General features: G+C 37.6%; 1 protein-coding gene across 1 annotated transcript; it reads left to right on the top strand.

The window, feature by feature from the left end:
* The first annotated feature begins 360 nt into the window (after positions 1–360).
* LOC133545988 (probable E3 SUMO-protein ligase RNF212) lies at positions 361–20,290 on the top strand. Its single transcript, XM_061891764.1, has 10 exons — positions 361–429; positions 1,731–1,787; positions 1,877–1,935; positions 6,976–7,029; positions 12,509–12,567; positions 12,877–12,937; positions 16,109–16,148; positions 16,218–16,272; positions 19,461–19,530; positions 19,592–20,290. Exons 2-10 carry the CDS (start codon positions 1,737–1,739, stop codon positions 19,722–19,724), a joined length of 582 nt encoding a protein of 193 aa, XP_061747748.1. The 5' UTR covers positions 361–429; positions 1,731–1,736; the 3' UTR covers positions 19,725–20,290.
* Positions 20,291–21,778: the final 1,488 nt, after the last annotated feature.

The raw sequence follows: 21,778 nt of genomic DNA, 5'->3' as shown, positions 1-21,778 counted from the left end.
TATATTTTGAAGCTTGTTCTTGTTGTGATGGGGTAGGTTTATATAAGCGTTGCTTCAACCTACACCCTTTCGGCTCAATCATTGCTCAAATGAGTGTTTTTTTTTTTTTGTTTTTTGTTTTTGTTTTCTTGTTGTTGTTCTTTGTTTTATGTGAAGATTGCCGAAATAAAATACATTGATTGATTGATCTATCTATCCATCTATCTATCTATCTATCCATCTATCTATGTCGTGGAATTTCAGTATTTTTAATTCAATGAATAAAGGGTTTTTATGTTTGTATGATTTAAATAAACTACAAAAAAATTTTACGATACAAAATAAGAAATGTTTTTTTTTTCTTTTTTTCTCTAGAGCAGTACAGAAGTGAAGGCTCTGTTCTCCAGCATTGACGTCGTGGCAAGCAAATACTTCTCAGAAATCAGCAAAGTTTGCTCATTTTTCTTCTTCCCGTTAATATTTGCCGTTGTGTATTTGTATTTAGACCAGGGGTGTCAAACTCATTTTAGATGGGAGGCCACATGGATAAAAATCTACTCCCAAGTGGGCCGAACTGGTAAAATCACGGCACGATAACTTAAAAATAAAGACAACTTAAGATTGTTTCTTTTGTTTAAAAATTGAACAAGCACACTCTGTAAATGTACAAATCATAAGGTTGTTGGGGGTTTTTTACACTTACATGTTGCGGTTAATAGTATTCTATCTTTATTTGTCGTTATTTATACTTTCTGAATAAATTATGTGATAAAGTTCATCAGTCAAGTCATTGGTGTTCATTTTGAAACAATCAAGATAAACAAATATCAAAATCAATTTACAGGATGTTATATATGTAGTTTGCTCATTTTCCACGACTAGTTCACTAACATTGTGTAGTGTTTTTTTTTTTTTTACATTTGTAGCATAATCTACAAAGACACAAATAATTGCTATTTAGACAATCTAGTGGACACATTTAAAACAGCAGTTTCTTTCATTAAAAAATGTTGGCTCATTTTTATGCTTCGCAAACTCATCCCGCGGGCCGGATAAAACCTGTTTGCGGGCCTGATTCGGCCCCCGGGCCCTACGTTTGACACCCCTGAATTAGACACATTAGGTGAACCTGCCTCTTTACTTTAAAAATGCCACCTTAGCAAAGATAATCATGCAGTTTGATGTAGGGATGTGATGATTGCGAACAAATTGAGCCTTTTGAACAGCTCTTTAAAGTGTAAGCTGAGAACCAGGGCGAGTAGTACAGTTTTACATTCACATTTTAATCTTGTCTGACATTATTATTATGTACTATATGTAGGTATATTTTTTACAATTGTGATCAACAAAGTTTAAACAGGAATAAAACGGGGTCTCATAGTCAATGCAAATGGAATAGGATATGGGATATGGCACCACCTTATGGAATGTTAATGATGAAAACATGAGCCAAATGAAATGATTATTCATGTTTCAGAATTCCCACCAATCGTGTATGTATAGTTTTGAATTATTCAGATCCAAATCCCATTCCTGTGATTGTTTCCTAATAAAAAGAAGTTACTTCTAAAACAAATAAAATAATAACGATAGTCTTTTAAACGGCTCTTAATCCATCTCTAGTCTGATGTGCCCTGCATTACTTCTGAGAGCGGTTTGTCACATTTTGCAGCTAGATTGGATGGTGTACCTAATGTTGTGGTCAGCAGCGTAATGCAGGACGTCACATATTTTGTGTCGTCTGTCTGCAGGTGCACATGTTCCAGGCAAGACATCAGAAAAGGCTGCTGACACACTTCCAGAAAAGGGTGGGATGTCAAAGTTTATGTGCAGCTGACGATTTTTTTTTTTTTTTTTTTTACTAAAGCTTACAGTTTTCTGTTTTTTTAAACAACAGAATGAGAAGCTAGAGGAGGTGCTTGTCAAGATGAAGCAGCAAATGCAGCAAATGGCCAGGTGAGTTAAATCCTTTAAGATGCTAAGTGGGGGGGAAATGAGTGAAAAGTGTTCAATTCACTGCTGATGAGGTATGATCTGATCAAAAAGAGACGGAAGGAAATAAAATAGAAATAAGAATTTGATTGAAGGACATATTAGGACCCTATCTTCGGGAGGAAAGAGTCAACCCAGATCCTTTAATCCAAAGGCTGTCTAAAATGATTTGAGGCGAATAGACTTGAAGTTACAATTTTATCTACAAAAAGGAGTATGTGCAAACAATAGAAATACCAGCGCTGGGAGAGTCAACCGAACTGTCTAAAATTCGGAGTAATCTCTAAAATGGTCCTGTCTCTTGACAGGGATTGAAACTGACAGTTAACTTGCCGTGTATGTGCCGAGCGCCGATCCCTCTCACTTCGTCTTGTTCCTGGTACCTCTTCTTCCGGAACCTAAATAAGATACAATATGTGTTAGGGCCCGGGCGATATGGCCTTTTATTAATATCTCGATATTTTTGGGCCATGTCACGATACACAATATATATCGCGATATTTTGCCTTAGCCTTGAATGAACACTTGATGCATATAATCACAGCAGTATGATGATTCTATGTGTCTACTTTAAAACATTCTTCTTCATACTGCATTAATACATGCTCATTTTAAACTATCATGCAGAGAGGGAAATCCCAACTAAAACTGTATTTATTAAACAGTTATTAAGCAGTGGCACAAACATTCATGTTGTTTCCAAAACAGAAAGTGCAAGATTGTCAGAGACATTTTAAAACAAGCTATGAGTGCACTTTTGTGCATGATGTCACTAAGAGGACATATCAAAACAACACTAAGCTAAAGTGTACTTTTTGTACAGAACGCCACTACAGTAGTTTAAAACAAATAGTGAACTTTTGTGCATGATGTCACACAAGATATTTCAAAAACTGTCAAAAATTAGCTGCATAATAGGAAATCAAACAATGTATGTCCTTCGTTCTGTGGTAGGTTCCTGTATACATTATCTCCTTCTGTTGATTTTTTTTTCATATGGTGTTGATTTGGAAATTTTTGCGTCTGCATTTTGTTGGTGTGGCACCGAACGGACATGTTGACATACAGTTTCAAGCACATTTCATTCTCTAGCAGGTGACTTTTCAAATGATGCTGAATATTAGCAGTAATGCTACTTTTTGTAGCAACGCTTTTGCCGCATAATTGTTAAACATATTCAAAACCACCGCCACACGATGGACCACGTTCTGTTTTTCTTGGGAATGAATTATTCCTCCATTTGTTACCAGATTGGCACCTTTTCTCTCTCGTATTACCACTCGCAACGCATCGTTAGCATCACAGCTAATGTTACCCATGTAGCTACCTCTCTGCTCCGGGAGGGCGTGTGACGTGACGTATGTAAGAAAGTGCACTTGTTTTTATGTGTCTGTGAGAAGGAGAGACAAGAAAGAGTGGGCAACGCATGTAGTGTAATGCCCGCAACTAAAGTATAGTATAGTCGAATATCACAATATGGTCATTTTCTATATCGCACAAAGACAAACCCGCGATATATCGACTAGATCGATATAACACCCAGCCCTAATGTGTGTGTGTATTTGCAAGAATATTAAACACAGAGTGCATTCATGTTTTGTTCTTCACCATAATGTAGATGAGCTCTCATGTACAGTTCACTTTGTCCAAAGGTGGGAAACTATTCCACTAACAGACATAAGTACGGGTGTACCACGGTTATGTATGCTTTTCGTAGGATTCGGTTTTAGACAAATGTTTTCACCAAAACTTTGTATTTCCTCCATTTATTGCTGCAATTACTGGGTTGCAATCACGTGACCTAAAGGTAGACCTAGAGCAGGGGTGTCTGAAGTGCGGCCCGCAGGTCATGTTTTTAACGGGCCCGGCGCACATCATAGAAATACGATTTAAAAAGAATAACAAACATAAAAAGTGTTATAAAAGAGCTACCAGGTGAAATGTAACAAGAAAATGTTGCAATGTTTACTCTAATAACACAAAGCTGCTATGCAGGCTGTTTCTTTCTTTAAAAAAAAAAAAATAATGTGTCAAAATCAATGTCATTATGAATAATTGACCTTTCAAGCCTCCAATTACGTCACATTAAATATTCGACTTTCAGATATTCTTTGGGGAAAATGTTGCATATTTTGTGTTTGCCATATAAAAAAACGAGGCTGTTTTTTTTTTAAAGAAGGGCCTAAAACGAACGACATAAACAACAATACAACTTATAATTGACGGATAGATCTGAAGTTGATCTCCAGATTATTGTGTTGAAATTAAACAGTAAAACAAATGTATAATTTATTTTTTAACACTTTAATGAGTAGGACTCTTTTGGATCCCCAATCATTTTAGTGTGATTTGTTTTTAAGTGTCATTGATCATGTTGTTTTGAATTATGGACCTTCTTAAGGCTCCAATTTGTTATATAATATCTAATATTCCACTTAAAAATGTTTTGTGTTTTTCCATAAAAAACTGGGTTTTCTTTGACGAAAAGGGCATACAACTTAATACTTTAAAAAAACGTTATATTGACAGACAGACCTAATGTTGATCTAGAGCAGGGGTCGGGAACCTTTTTGGCTGAGAGAGCCAAAAAGCCAAATATTTTGAAATATATTACCGTAAGAGCCATATAATATTTTTTTTTTAACACTGAACACAACTAAACGCGTGCATTTTTAAGTAAAACCAACATTTCTAGAGTATAATAGGTCTCTTATTCTTTGTAATAACATTGTTATTCTGAAGCTAATTGTGGAGGAGGCGTGGCCTGCTGGCCTGCAGCGATAGGTGCGTAGATGACCCACCTGGGCCTTGTTATATAATCACCTGTCGCTCTGTTATAAGCAGCAGCCAGGAGGAGAGATGGGGTTGGGGCTGGAAAACAACTGAGAGATTTATTGAAAAATTAAACAATATTGTAACCCTGAAACAGGCTCTCATGTCGGTGCTTGGGGGTCTGAAGAACCCCCAGGAGGGCAAGCCCCACACTAACCAATAATAAATAAATAATTTCTTACCATTGATGCAACTTCTTGAACAGGTGCGGTAGAAAACGGATGGACGGATTTAAAATGCATGAGAATAATTTATATTTTGAACATTATTTTCAACACTGTGATTACAAGTGGAATTATTCATTACTTATCGTGTTAAGCAACGTCAGCTCAGATTTATCAGAGAGCCAGATGCAGTCATCAAAAGAGCCACATCTGGCTCTAGAGCCATAGGTTCCCTACCCCTGATCTAGAGATTTAAAACTTGAGTAAAAATAATACAAAATACTGACACATTTTAAATATTTTTTTGACCAAAATCCTTTAGGGTCCCCGGGATCAAGCCTGAGTGGAAGCCTATATGTATATATTTTTAAAACATATACTGTATTGTTTTTTAAAATAAAAAATATTAAAAGTGCCCCCACTTGCTTTGATATTTCAGTGTTTGGCCCTCAGTGGAAAAAGTTTGGACACCCCTGGTCTAGAGTCCCATTAGGCTACTGTTTATTTACCTACATCAGTGCAGATTTGGATATATTTTTTAAGGTTTCGGAGGCAAATGCATTCGCAATCATGAATGGATTTAAACACTCTTAAGCTTCAAACCCTTCATCATAACCAAGACGTTACTGCTCCCCGGGAACTCACTTCCTTCAACAATTATAAGGACTTAAAGAAGAAATTATTAGAGGCACATCATGTATTTAAATCAGAGGGATCCACAAATTAAGCAATAATCTATGAAAGACAATGTTTAACTTATTCGTGCATCACTAAGTACCGTATTTCATTGACATAATTGCCGTGCTGCTGTGATTGTGACACTAATAAGAAAAAGGATAGGCTTGTTTGCAGTTGATTTCCTGCTACAAATATTAGTCATATCTACAATTCATGTCTGCAGTTGTTTTTATGATGTGAAGTTCATATTTTGTCTCATGATTTAGCTGTATATGTCCCTGTTGTTAAGCAATGTTTGCTAGCAATTTCAAGATTTAGAATATGCTGTTGAGCCTACGAGAGATGTATTCATTTAATTTATTAATACTGTTAAGGATATTTTCTTGATGCTAGCAAATAGCACCAAATACACTATAATGTGGTCACTGGTGTGGAATAAAGCACTTAGCTTTCCTGATCAACAACAACTAAGTTTTAGTTTCTGTTATGAAAATCGAGAAAGAAAGTACGGTGGATTGGACCAACAATCACAATATTTATTACTAGGACTGAACATGATGTTAGTTTATTTGCACAAGCAGGTTTTGTAGCTTTATTTAGGCATAGCAACTACAAAATAACACAAACGAATGCGATCACACGTTTCATTCTTCTCTCAAACACTACTAACGTAGTAGAGAATAAACTTGATTGCATCACATTAAACAAATGAAATGTTCGAACAAACATTTTACAAAGTGATCACTGTAAACACCAGCATGGTCCAATTGTATTCCACAAGATGATGAAAGTGATATTTTTAAGAGCCAGTTCCTTTGACGCACTCTCAATTTTTCCCTGACTTTATAACCTTTATAAAGCACTTCTTTTGGGACTCTATGAAAGCTTTCTTATGTCTCCATTTGAACGACTGGAACACCCAACAGCAACACGGGATTTTCTGCTTAAAATTTACACTCACTCTCACTTGTTTTAATGCTACGTTCCAGCTGCTTGACCATCGTGTGAATTAAGCCGCAAAGAAAAAAAACGGAAGTGACGTCATATGCACCCCAGCAATACTGGTCTTTTTCTCCCCAAGCTTCTTGATGGACTTGGCTTGTGGTCTTTTGACAACTCTTTGGTCTTGCCCACGATGATTGAGAGGTTTGATTGGAAGAGGGTTAGGGTTTACCGCAATCAAGTACAAATAAGATTATAACCTCTAACATTTTAAAATCCTTAAAACCAACATACCATGAAAGTGCTGGACTGTAAAACTGACAAAACCATCATGTTTTCCCTGATTAAAATCTGAACATTTCAAACTATTTGTTTTTCTGCACCATAGGAAGATGAACGAACAGAGTGCCTACATTGCCAAGCTGGAGTATTCTCTTCAGAGGTACACAACGACTACTATCACCAATATCGTGATTATGAACAGACCTTATTACACTCGTCTTTGGTTTATAGCTGTTGTGTGAATTTAGGCAAAGTAGTCATTCTTATTTATGAATCAAATATTTTCATAATCAGAGCATAAGAAATTGTTTACGACCTAAATAATGTTTACATAATCAAAACCCTCTAAACTTGAAACAACACCCATATAGTCACCTTCACACTCAGTTTACCCAACAAGTAGACACAATAATAGCAAATAAAACATAAACTATACTGTACCTACTCACTGGCCTAGTGGTTAGAGTGTCCGCCCTGAGATTGGTAGGATGTGAGTTCAAACCCCAGCCGAGTCACACCAAAGACTATAAAAATGGGACCCATTGCCTCCCTTCTTGGGTTGGAATTGGGAGATAAATCACCAAAAAATGATTCCCAGGCGTGTCACCGCTGCTGCCTACTGCTCCCCTCACCTCTCAGAGGGTGAACAAGGGGATGGGTCAAATGCAGAGGAAACATTTTGCCACACCTAGTGTGTTGTGTGACAATCATTGGTACTTTAACTTTAACTTAACACACATAAGTCATATAGACTCACACACACACTGAGCCACACTTCACTATACAAATAGGGACCCGTGATGTAAAATGTCAATCAAAGAATGACACGGTGCATCATATTAAATTTTACCGCCAAAATATTCCAAGCCCCTTCCTGCTCTGTCCTTGAATATAATGGCAAATTTCACAGTACATTCTCACTGTCCACAGTGGCATGCAGCATTAGTGCCATGTTAGTAAGTATTTATACTGGGTCCAAATCAGTGTTAATTTTGTTGACGAAAAATTTTCGTCATAGTTATCGTCAACGACCCTTTTTTCTGACTAAAACGAGACAATAACTAAATAAAAAATAATTTACGTGGACTAAGACGATGACAAGGTGTATTGACATATTCGTCAACGAATAAAAGCGAGACGAAAATGTCTGCCAGAGACGAGATCCGATCGGAACTCGTTTCGTTAGGAAAAGGCGGGAGGAGTTGGGAAGAGAAGCAATCACAGCGACGTGGTCAGGAAGTTCCGTAAACGTAGTTTGCGTTTGAGAGAGGACATATGGGGAAATTTTATATTTGACGTCAAAGATAACAAGACGCAGTGTAAGAAATGCAGCGTGAGGATTACGGGGAAAAACACAACAAACTTGAAGCAACATTTACAGTCGAATCACCTCGAAATCCACACACAGGTAAGCATTTTCCACAACATACAACTCACTCGACGTTATCCCGTTTATTACACGGCTTACTCGTGAAATACTACATTTGTGACATAATTTTCATCAAAATACGACTTGTATTGGCGATTTTTCCGCTATTTTGATTTGACTTTCAGAAATTGAAGGGAAAGTTTACATATTACCCTTTAGTCGACTAAATCTACTGTAGTTTTCGTCGACTATAATCTTATGATATTTCGTCAACTAAAACTAGACTAAAACAAAAACAATTTAAATAACTAAATTATGACTAAAACTAAATTACATTTTAGTCAAAAGACTATGACTAAAACTAAATCAAATTTTGCTGTCAAAATTAACACTGGTCCAAAGCCCAGCCAGAGATGTGTCAGAAACATATGCAAATTTAAGTTTTCATTATGGTAAATTTGTTATTTTGCACTAAACTGCTTCGGGCCCCAATTTATCTGTATACACACACAACTACTGCCCTATAAAAAACAGCAACTTGTTGAATGACGATGACCTGCTGTGCAATGCAGTACTTTAGATTTGTCATTTTACGTTCATTCAGCCATATTAATGCTTGAAAATGCCTAATTAAAGCCAACATATGTGCATTTTACCTAAATAGGCCTATTTTAAAATAGTAATAGGCCGTAGTCAAGTGTGTAACAGTGAGGAACTGTGATATGTTTTATTATATAAAAACATTTGAAAACAATGTCAAATGAATAACTCTTTGGGGTGAATGAGTGAAGCCGGAAAACTAGAAGTAGCAAAGGGACGACTGTCTCAATAATTTCTCTCAACATTTCATTTGGAGTGTTTGCTATGAGGTGGCGAGTTGTCCAGGGTGTACCCCGCCTTCCGCCCGATTGTAGCTGAGATAGGCGCCAGCACCCCCCGCGACCCCAAAAGGGAATAAGCGGTGGAAAATGGATGGATGGATGGATTAGAAGTTATTTTTTTTAGTTTTAGCTTCTGTAATCTTGTTTTCCAGTAGCTGATTGTTCCCTCTTCTGCCGCTAGATGTCACTAATGCAACATTTACTGTTGAAGCAGTCAGTCAGAGGGCTGGTCATCATAACTTAAAAATGCAAATCAGTATCAGTATGTATCTACTTATCATCTTGTTACATTATTGCCCCTGTATTTGATTTTTATAATGTTTTACTATCTACCAACTTATTTAAATAAAAAAGTGAAGTCAATCTTTAAATGTGAGGCCGTGAAATGTGTAAAGTATCAGGACTTCCTAAAAAAAACAATAATTCAAGTAGGTAAATGTCCTGCATAAACCTTTAACCTGAGGTCACTAAGGTCTTCAGTTGAGTCATATGCTAGGATGTGACTGATAACGTAACTATAACTGGAGTTTACGTAACAGTAAAGTCTTGTGGCAGCGCATCAAATGACCTTGTGCGTACATAACGGCAGTTCCTCCTGGGTCCATCACAGTGTAGTCTTTGTATGGCAGGCGGGTAATCTTTGCAGGCATCTTTCAGTTTGTCTCTCTAGAACACCACAGGAATCATCCTGTCAGCCTCTCTGGCTCTGTCTCGTCTTGCTGCACATCTTCACTGCAATCAGATAAATGACAGTCCTGTAAATGTCTTTCTTCGGATATCATTTTTAACAGTGTGAAGCTTATTCGTAATCCTTAAAAGCTGGTGACCTCAGTGGAAGTCATGTGACTGCACCTTGGTTAAATAAAGTCAACAGATATCACTTACAGACTTTTCTCCTCCTAACCCCTGAAGATATTAGTTGTCTGTCTTGAGAGCACATGCGGACAATTTTCTTTCTGGCCCTTATGCCAACAAACTACATTCAAACTGTAACCATAACCATTGTTCAGAGTTGTGTATAGAAAGACAATGGCCAACTAAACAACAGGCACCATGACCGCTATAAAGGACGCACGCAGGCAGCTGTGCCCGGATATATGCAATTTTGACGTTAGTTTTTATGATGAAATAAACCAAAATAATATGTCTATATATAGTTCTAAACATACTCCAACTCATAAACGTACAATAAAACATGCTTTTATGTCGTCAAAGTATAATTATGCGGCTGTATTTGACGCACTATGCTGCTAAATTCCTGGAGTGTTTGGTGACCAACAGGCTCTATAACAAGCACTCCATGGTGCAAAAAAACGTAAAAAAAAATACACAGAACGACCAAACTGAACAATAATTTTTTACCCTTATTTTGCTAAAATCTCCATTAGCTTCGGACCAACGAAGTATGTCAACTGTGGTGTCAATGTGTTTGTAATCATTGTATGTACACTCATTTTGTATTATTCTAACTAATCATCACGTCACACCCTCTGAGGTCGGCAACAGTGGAAACCGTCAGGTGTGGAAGAAAACACACAGGTCTGGCTATGAGATTAACAAATGGCATATTCTAATTAATCTTTATTTTTTTCTGAAATCCTAAGTGAATACGTCCTTTTGTAGTTATTTCCCCATATTTCTGCACAATAACTGAGCTAAGGTAACACCAGCAAGCAGAAGAGAATATGCAGTGATTTTTGGTCCAGAACATATTTTGCTTTATTCATTACTGAATTTTTTTTGGGTGGGGGTATATTTTCTGACTCTCAGTTCACTTTCTCATTTGTTATCACACCCCCAAATTTGGTTTATTTCACTCTTTCAATGTCTACTCCTATTTGTATCTTCGTTGTACTTTTCTGCTGCTACCGAACCGCATTATTTTAGTTTTACTGAGATTCAAAGATAAGTCTGTTTTTGTCAACCCATCTCTTAAATGTATTCATTTTTTGTTAATTGTATTAGCTTCTGTTTGTTGTCTTCTGAGCAAAACACAGATGTAGTGTCAGAAGTTTACTTGGCACAAGACACTGTAATGCATGGGTGTCAAACTCTGGCCCACGGGCCAAATTTGGCCCGCCGTGTAATTTCATTTGGCCCTTGAGGCAATATCAAATTAACATTAGAGCTGGCCCGCCGCTTTAACGCCACATTCACCACTAATACTCATACTCGTCAACCCTCCCGATTTTCCCGGGAGACTCCCGAAGTTCAGTGCCCCTCCCGGATTTCTCCCGATTTCCACCCGGACAATAATATTGGGGGCGGGCCGTAAAAGCACTGCCTTTGGCGTTCTCTACATGTCGCCACGTCCACTTTTTCTCCGTACAAACAGCGTGCCGGCCCACTCACATAATATAGGCGGCTCATACACACACACACACAAGTGTATGCAAGGCATACTTGGTTAACAGCCATACAGGTCACACTGAGGGTGGCCGTATAAATAACTTTAACACTGTTACAAATATACGCCACACTGTGAACCCACAGCACATTTCGGGAGAACATCCGCACCGTAACACAACATAAACACAACCGAACAGATACCCAGAACCCCTTGCATCACTAACTCTTCCGGGATGCTACAATATACACCCCCGCTACCACCAAACCCCACCCCAACTCAAACCCGCCGCCGAAAAGAGGCATTCAATTTGTATTTTTATTTCATTTGATATGCCATTGATATTTTTTCAATTATTATTATTTAATATTCGATTTTGCATGTCACTATAAAGTTATATAAGCCTTGCTTGGTCAATATTCAAAGCAAAACTTGTTTGGGTCCCTATTAAAGGATTCATTTTTTCAGCCTTGGCCCGCGGCTTCGTTCAGTTTTAAATTTTGGCCCACTCTCTATTTGAGTTTGAGACCTCTGCTGTAATGGGTGGCTCTCCAGTGTTGTTTGCAAACCTTCACTTCCCATTCTTGTCTTCTTTCCGTCTTGTGGGGAAAGCTTTTACATCGCTTCTCCCAATTCAGCCCCATGCTGCACAACAGGGCATTTATACACATCAAAAAACTAACGAGGAAGCGCCGCAAACACATGCGATCAGCTCAAAGCTGGTTAAAGTTAGAGTTAAAGTACCAATGATTGTCACACACAAACGAGGTGTGGTAAAATGTGTCCTCTGCATTTGACCCATCCCCTTGTTCACTGCCTGGGAGGTGAGGGGAGCAGTGGGCAGCAACGGTGGCCGCGCCCAGGAATCATTTTTGTTGATTCAACCCCCAATTCCAAACCTTGATGCTGAGCACCAAACAGGGAGATAAAGGGGTTCTATTTTTATAGTCTTTGGAATGACTCTGCTGGGGTTTTGAACTCAATTGAATACTAGTTTTGTAAGTCAAACTGATGCACTTTGCTTATGCCTGCTGTCTTTTAGTGCAACATCAAAGTCTCAGATGAGCCACAGCTCCCAAGCCTCACAGGGACGAAAAGCAGGTAAACCCCAGCACCATCACTCGTGTGTGCCATCCTTTCAATCTAATAATGATCTCCTGTATCCAAAATGTTGACACACATGCATGTAATATAGGACCACCCACATGCAGTCAAAATCCCAAGTGAAGAGTGACAGCGACAAAACATGTTCCTGTCACACTTGACGACAGGTCCTAATTATAATAATTATTACTGCAGTTACCAAAGGTCTTAACTTGTACAGCTGTTGCTTGGTGTCTTTTTGAAACAGCTCGATGTGATTAGTACACAAGTAGTTGACAGTAAGAGTGATTGTTTCTTTGCCTCCAGTGGTCCAGATCCCATTTAATTCTCCTGTGTCGCTCTCCAGACATTCCTCATCCAGCAACATGTGAGTACCATCCCGTCTTTGCACTGCCAGAACATAGGCGCGATTTGACAGGGAAAACACACACAATTCTGGACGGGCTCAGCCTCATGTCTTATGTTAGCTTTAGCCACTGTAGATCTTTGCTCTGCCCCGGGGCTACACACACACACACACACACACACACACACACACACACACACACACACCTGAATAAGCGCAGCTTTGCTTGGCTTTAGTCAAGAATCCCTCTTGGGTTTCCCAGACCTCATTGACTCAAGCCGGATTGGCCGGCCAAGTTTTAATAGTGCAAATGTTATCTTATCCTGTGTGACTTTAGATTGTGGCGCTGAGCAAAAACATCGTGGGTGACTGATGGCAGATATTATGTCAGCCCCTTCCTGCAGGCTTTACCGTTTCTCGCGAGGCCTGAAGGGAGGCCAAGAGGATGGTTTATTTTTGTTGCTTTACTAAATATTTCTTTTAATTACTGACTCATATTAGTTTGTCTCACTTTCGGTTTGTTTTTAGACTGGCAAAGTTTAAAGCAGCTGTATTTAGGCCCAGTCTACACAAGAATGTCAGAACGGTAAAATATCGTATCGTTTCGGGCTGCCTTTAATCTCCATGGCAACCACATTCTAGGTGCTCTAGTTTTTCAGAATGGGTTCTAGAGGGGGGAAATCTGACAATGACCGCTAACATTAGCATGCTAACTTTTTAAACTAATTTTGCAGCCGTACACCTCATACAACTTGGTACTTGACATGTGATAACTGTTAGCATGCTAACTGTTTTAGCCACTTTTACAGAGCCACATAACTTGGTACTTGACATATGCTTGCTGTTAGCATGCTAACTTTTTTTAAACTAATTTTACAGCCGTACACCACTTGGTACTTGACACATGCAAGCTGTTGGGATATTAACATGCTAAAAGTAGCATGCTAACTTTTTTAGCCAATTTTGCAGGGTACACCTCAAGGCCTTATAATTTGGTACTTGACACATGCTAGCTGTTAACATGCTAACCTTTTTTTTGTTAATTTTACAGCCGTACACCTCAGAATCTTATAACTTGGTACATGAAACATGCAAGCTGTTGACATGTTAACATTAGAATGCTATCGTTAACATGCTAAAATTAGCATTTTAACTTTTTAAGCCAATTTTTACAGTCATACACCTCAGAGTCGTATAACTTGGTACTTGACACGTTAGCTGTTAGCATGCAAATGTTGAATTGCTAAAATTAGTATGCTAACTTTTTTAGCCAATTTTCCAGCCTACATCAGAGTCTTATAGCTTAGTACTTAACATGTTAGCTGTTAGCATTCAAACGTTGACTTGCTAAAATTAGCTTGCTAACTTTTTTAGCCAATTTTGCAGCCTACATCAGAGTCTTATAACTTGGTACTTGACACATGCTAGCTGTTGACATGTTAACATTAGTATGCTAATGTTAACATGGTAAAATTAGCATTTTAACTTTTTAAGCAAATTTTGGAGCCATACACCTCAGAGTCGTATAGCTTGGTACTTGACACATTAGCTGTTAGCATGCAAACGTTGAATTGCTAAAATTAGCATGCTAACTTTTTTAGCCAATTTTGCAGCCTACATCAGAGTCTTATAACTTGGTAGGTGACACGTTAGCTGTTAGCATTCAAACGTTGACTTGCTAAAATTAGCCTGCTAACTTTTTTAGCCAATTTTGCAGCCTACATCAGTCTTATAACTTGGTACTTGACACATGGTAGCTGTTGGCATATTAACATTAGCCAACATTAACATGCTAAAATTAGCATGTTAACATTTTAAGCCAAATTCGCAGGCAAACACCTCACAGGCAAACGCGTTAGTTATTACATATTAACTTTTTTTTAGCTAATTTTACAGCCGTACACCCCTTGGTACTTGGCACATGAGAGCTGTTAGCATATTAACATGCTAAACATAGCATGCTAACTTTTTTAGCCAACCTTGCAGCTGTATACCTCAGGGTTTCATGATGTGGTACTTGACACATGCTAGCTGTTAGCATGCTAACTTTTTTTTAGTTAATTTTACAGCCGTACACCTCAGAATCTTATAACTTGGTACAAGGTTTGTCATTATCCCATTGGGTTGAGTTTTTTTCTCGCCCTGATGTGGGATCTGCTACCTTTTAGCTAAACATTTTTTAGCATGGTCATTTTGCAGCCATACACTTTGGAGTCATATAACCTGCTAATTGACAGATGTTAGCTGTTAGCATCCTAACGTGAACATGGTAAAACTAGCATGCTAACGTTTTTTTTAGCTAATTTTTCAGCCGTACACCTCAGAATCATATAACTAGGTACTTGACACATACTAGTTGTTGGCATATAACCATAAGATTGGTAATACTAGAACCCCACAAGTTACTCTTCTTAGCGGTGATTTAGTCCTATTCATTTCCATATATTGAGATCTAATAAATACTTAACCACTGTTGTGAAACACCTCTTATGCCAAAGTTTTCCAATTTTTTCAGAAGTACGGTATAATCAATTGTGTCAAAATCTTTCCATAAACACATAAATACTCCAACGATGTGTTGCTTTTTTTCTATTGCTGTTACTATGTTTTCTACAAAGTCCATCACTGCTGGGATGTCGATCGATTACTCCTAGCTCATGTTTGTCAATAAACTTATCAAGTCTATTTACAAATAATTTCTCAATATGTTTTGCAAATTGAGGTAGTAAAGACACAGGTCTATAAGTTGAGACCAAATGTTTATCACCATTTTTATAAATCGGAATAATTTTAACAATTTTCATTTTGTCAGTTAAATAACAAGTAATTATTCCAGCGTGTACAGCACCTTAAACATCTTATACATGACATTCTGTTATTGTCCAAGAGAGGTAAGAATGTATTTTGTGTAACAATATTGTTTTTTTGGGGCGGCATAGCTCGGTTGGTAGAGTGGCCGTGCCAGCAACTTGAGGGTTGCAGGTTCGATTCCCGCTTGTGCCATCCTAGTTACTGTCGTTGTGTCCTTGGGCAAGACACTTTACCCACCTGCTCCGAGTGCCACCCACACTGGTTTAAATGTAACTTAGATATTGGGTGTCACTATGTAAAGCGCTTTGAGTCACTATATCAATATAATTCACTTCACAATTCACTTTTTGTTTTTTCTGTGGACGTTGTCTCGCCTGACAGTGCTGACAACTTAGAGGGGGATAATCGTCGCTTCAGAAAAGTAAGTCTTTAATATTAATTTCATATTTGTAATAATGTGATTAACTGACTTCATCTCTGTTTGTGTCAGCCTGCCAATGTCCCCAGACTGTCATTGATCAGCCCTCCGCAAAACGGACGCATGGGTTTGTACTTCCTTCATGATGTGCAGCTTTGATACACTATATTATCCAAAAGTATTTGGCCACCCATCCAAATGATGAGAATCAGGTGTCCTAATCACTTGGCCCGGCCAAAGGTGTATAGAATCAAGCACTTAGGCATGGAGACTGTTCCTACAAACATTTGTGAAAGAATGGGCCGCTCTCAGTGATTTCCAGCGTGGAACTGTCATAGGATGCCACCTGTCCAACAAATCCAGTCGTGAAATTTCCTCGCTCCTAAATATTCCAAAGTGAACTGTCTGCTTTATCACAAGGAAATAGAAGAGTTTGGGAACAACAGCAACTCAGCCACCAAGTGGTAGGCCACGTAAACTGACAGAGAGGGGTCAGCGGATGCAGTGGTGTAATGTTAAAGTTAAAGTACTAATGAATGTCACACACACACACACTTGGTGTGGTGAAATTATTCTCTGCATTTGACCCATCACCCTTGTTCGCCGCCTTGGAGGTGAGGGGAGCAGTGAGCAGCAGCAGTGGCCGCGCCCAGGAATTATTTTTGGTGATTTAACTCCCAGTTCCAGCCCTCAGAAAAATACAAAAAATGTAAAAATATGTAATGTAATGACAAGAAGGTGAACAAATACACTTTGTCACTTTTAACACAAAGCTGACTCTTAGTTTTGATATATTATTCTGTTTTTAGCATTTCTACCAAATATATAAATAGAAAAAAGTCCTCCACATACTTACACTTTTTAAATTTTGTGTCAAATTTTCATCTTTACATTTGGTCTTTTTTTCCTACATTTTTGCTTCTTTTTTTCCCCCCCCAACAACATGTTGCGAGCCAACTAAACTCGAGCTGTGGTCCACATATGTCCTCCCGGCTGCTCTTTGGACACCCCTTGTCTATGTCATATTACAAAGAAAGAAAGCACTCAAGATTAAGGCTCTACTTTTACAAAATGCGCTAGCTTGATGCTAATTTACATGGGAAATTCCATATAAATGCTTCCGATTAACATTAGGGATTTTACATTGTCATTTCAACACCTGCAATTGTGTTAATGAAAACTACAACTAAGATGCACGTTACAATCAAATAGCAGGTGGCTAATAAACACAATACTTACAGTATAAATACCTTGTAGGGCTCAACAAAAGATAAGATTAACAGATTCAGATTAACAGGACAAACTCAAATGAATGCATACTTAGCCTATGAAAGCAAGCTATAAGAACTGGACAGCACAGTTGTCATTATCAGCTCAATGTGAAACGTTATTATTAAACAAATGAACTTTTATTATGAGCACTAGAGATGCGAGGATAGGCAATTATATCATCCGCATCACCAAAATCGTCATCCACCCGCCGTCCACCCGAACCAACTTTTTATCGGGACCGTACCCGCCCGCCAACCGCCCGCTGAATTACATCAGAGGTTGGCCACATTTACCATTCATAGAGCTATCTAAAATTGTTTCACAGAGTAATGTAGTCAATTGGAGCAGCTAACGTTCTCGTGACTATTCATTAATGTTCATCCTGATGAGAAGAATATGGGTATGCTGTGAAACCATCGCCTTAGACACCATCAACAACATGTATGAACCGATTGTTGGTCCAGCAACATGTTGTGTGCAGCTTCCGCAATCACACGTATGAGATTGAAAGGCATACAGAGTGATACAGAGTACACTGATGGTTGTGATATAAACCACTTTAACACTTACTAATATGCGCCACGCTGTGAAGCCACACAATACAAGATTGACAAACACATTTCGGGAGAACATCCTCACAGTAACACAACATAAACGCAACGCAACTAATACCCATAATCCTTTGTATTCATGAAACTTCCTGAATATATTTCACACCCCCTCGACCCACCCCGCCCACCTTACCGACGCACGGGGGGTGTAGAAAATAGTCAGGAAATGTTATGGATACAAAGGATTATGGGTATTTGTTGTGTTGCGTTTATGTTGTGTTACTGTGAGGATTATCTCCTGAAATGTGTTTGTCGTTCTTAATTGGTGTGGCTTCAAAGCGTGGCGCATATAACTAAGAATGTTAAAATTGTTTATATCACAACTATTAGTGTACTCTGTGTCACCCAGTATGCCTTGCAGTCGTGTGCGTGTTGCCGCGGAAGCCACACACAAAATGATGCTGGACTGACAAGCAGATCGTAAATGTTGTAGTAGGCGACATTTACGCCCAAATATTTAATATCTGGGTTACTACCGGCAGTCATTCAAGAGAATAATAGCGTCTCCTATTGACTTATTTGCTTTATTACACGGGTCTTTAATGGCTCTTTAAATGGCAAAGGATACCGATCCAAGAACCATGTATATTAAATGTCTCCGGATGGTTCAACCGCCACCCGCCCGGATCTAATTAAAATCTATTTTTTCATCATGTCAATCGCCCGACCCATGGTTTACCCGCGGATGAGACCGCAAACCGCGCATGTCTAATGAGCACACACAAAAGTAGCGAAAATTGGTACCATTAAGTACATTTGGAATATAATGACAATATAACATACATCCATAAACATGGATGCAGATGCAAAAGTGCAATATATTTATCTGTACAGTAATCTATTTATTTATATCTGCACCTTATTGCTTTTTGATCCTGCACTACCATGAGCTAATGCAACAACATTTTGTTCTTATCTGTACTGTAAAGTTCAAATTTGAATGGCAATAAAAAGGAAGTCTAAGTCTATTTGAACAACATATGGGTTCAAATATGAAAGGTACACATCCCAAACTAGGGTTATCAAGCAGACCTTCCTAAATCGCAATATGCGTTGAAGACAAAATATAATTTCCCACGTTCCAAATCTCAGGTGTGCAATCGTTCCTCTGTGCAAGGATGCACCTGGTGGCAGTCTATCCCGATATGCATTGTTTTACATCGTCAAGTCCACTAGCAGCCTCTAAATGGTTGTAATGTGTCCTCCCCTTCGCATAGACCGTCCCATGTCCACTTGCCAAGTCAGTTCCCAGTAGTCTGCTCGTGAGAAACTGCTCATGTTTCAACAAAGCGAAACATTGTTAGACTCAAGATGGATTCTGCGGTGTTGGATTTGGTTATTTGACGTCTTTAGCGAGCTAACCAAAGTAAATACTGTAGGTAAGCCTCTTTTTCTGAGATCAACATTTTATTTGGTTATGTTTTATCCGCAGGCATGGTGTCTCACAGACCATCCAGCCAGATAACAATGGCCAACCAACCCACATATTCCACCACAGTCAGGTGACCACCCTCTACACACTTTTATCAGAAAACTGTTCTGATCACAAGTGTCCTCTTCTAGTGGCTGTCAAAGACCACAGACCAGCCCAAAGTTCTCATCTGGTCAACTCTCTGGTTGGAACTCTCCCATCTTCCAGACGTCCCAGCCTTTCAGATGCTCGTCTCTGTCCTCCCTGATGCACCCCCCTCCTTAGCAGGTGGACGTACACCATCACACTAACTGTCTCCAAGTGGAACTACTTACATATTAGTCTGTGTGCTGAGCATTATGTGGCGTCTGAGTTGATTAAAAGTCTGAAGAAAACAAACAGGGGTAGTCCAACTATGCCTAAATATAAATGACAGCGTGCGTTCATACCAAGGGTTTCCAAACTATTTCCACTGAAAAGTCAAAACATGTGGGGGTTATTTCGATATTTTTCATCCTCAATACCTTCAGTGCTCCTCTCAAGTTTAGTCCCAGGGACCCGTAAATGTCTCAGTCATGAAAATGTAAAAAAAGGTCATATATTATTTGTGTAATTTTTTTATTCCACGTTTACATCTGTAGATCAACTTTAGGTATATCTATTGATATAAAGGTTTTTTGGTGTTGTTTTAAAAAAAAAATGTTTTTACGCTTAATTTCAAAACCCTCTTTTTTATGCCCCTGAATAAAATTGTAAGTGGAACACTTGATGTGAAGTAATTGGAGCCTTAAATGGGTCAATAATTCAGAACACCATTATTATTTTTCAAGCAATGGCAGTCATTTTTTTTTTACTCCCACTAAAATTATTTGGGATCCAAAAGGGCCCCCCACACATTAAAGTATAAAAAGATAAATATCTTAATAATATCTAAATAATAAATATCTCAATAATCATAAAAGATCATTATTTATATATTTTTTTTACTTTCAATGATTAAGTCTTTAATTCAACTTAAGATCTATCCATCGAAATAACATTGTTTTATGTTTTTATGTTTTTCTTTGTTAGGTTTTTTTCCCCTCTATTTTAAGTGGAATGTTTTGCTGTGTAGTAATTGGAGCCTTGCATAAGTCAAGAATTCATAACACCATGGATTTTAAGTCATTATTATTTTTTAAGCAATGGCAGTATTTTTTTTTATATTTTTTTTACTCCCACTAAAATTATTTGGGATACAAATGGGCCTCCCACACATTAAAGTATATAAAAGATAAATATCTTAATAATATCGAAATAACATATGATAATAAATATTTAACTAATCATAAAATATCATACTTAATGTTTTACTTTCAATGCTTAAGTCTTCAAATCAACTTCAGATCTATCCATCGATAATGACATTATATTATTATTATTATTTTATTTGTTCCCCTTTATTTTAAGTGGAAAGTTTTGATTTGTAGTAATTGGAGCCTTGCATGAGTCAATAATTCATAACACCATTGATTTTAAGTCATTATTATTTTTTAAGTAATGGCAGTATTTTTTTTTTTTTACTCCAACTAAAATTATTTAGGATCCAAAAGGGCCCCTCACACATTAAAGTATACAAAAGATAAATATCTTAATAATATCTAAATAATAAATATCTCAATAATCATAAAAGATCATACTTTTTGTTTTACTTTCCATGCTTAAGTCTTTATTTAGATCAACTTCAGATCCATCCATCGATAATAACATTATATTATTTTTTTATGTTTTTGTTTTTTTGCTCTTTATTTTAAGTGGAATGTTTTGATTTGTAGTAATTGGAGCCTTGTTGAGTCAATAATTCATAACACCATTGATTTTCACTCATTATTATTTTTTAAGTAATGGCAGTATTTTTTTTTTTACTCCCACTAAAATTATTTGGGATCCAAAAGGACCTCCCACACCTTAAAGTATATAAAATAAAAAATATCTTTATAATATCTAAATAACATCTAAATAATAAATATCCAAATAATCATAAAATATCATACTTTTTTTTAACTTTCAATGCTTAAGTCTTTAAATCAACTTCAGATCTATCCATCGATGATAACATTATATTATTTTTCTATGTTTTTGTTTGTTTTTGTTTTTTTGCCCTTTATTTTAAGTGGAATGTTTTGCTGTGTAGTAATTGGAGCCTTGCATAAGTCAAGAATCATAACACCATTGATTTTAATTCACTATTATTTTTCAAGCAATGGCGGTATTTTTTTTTTTACTCCCGCTTACATTATTTGGGATCCAAAAGGGCCTCCCACACATTAAAGTATATAAAAGATAAATATCTTAATAAT

Source organism: Nerophis ophidion, linkage group LG29 (assembly GCF_033978795.1).
Source record: "Nerophis ophidion isolate RoL-2023_Sa linkage group LG29, RoL_Noph_v1.0, whole genome shotgun sequence".
Classification (NCBI taxonomy): domain Eukaryota; kingdom Metazoa; phylum Chordata; class Actinopteri; order Syngnathiformes; family Syngnathidae; genus Nerophis; species Nerophis ophidion.
This window is presented reverse-complemented; position numbering and strand designations above follow the sequence as displayed.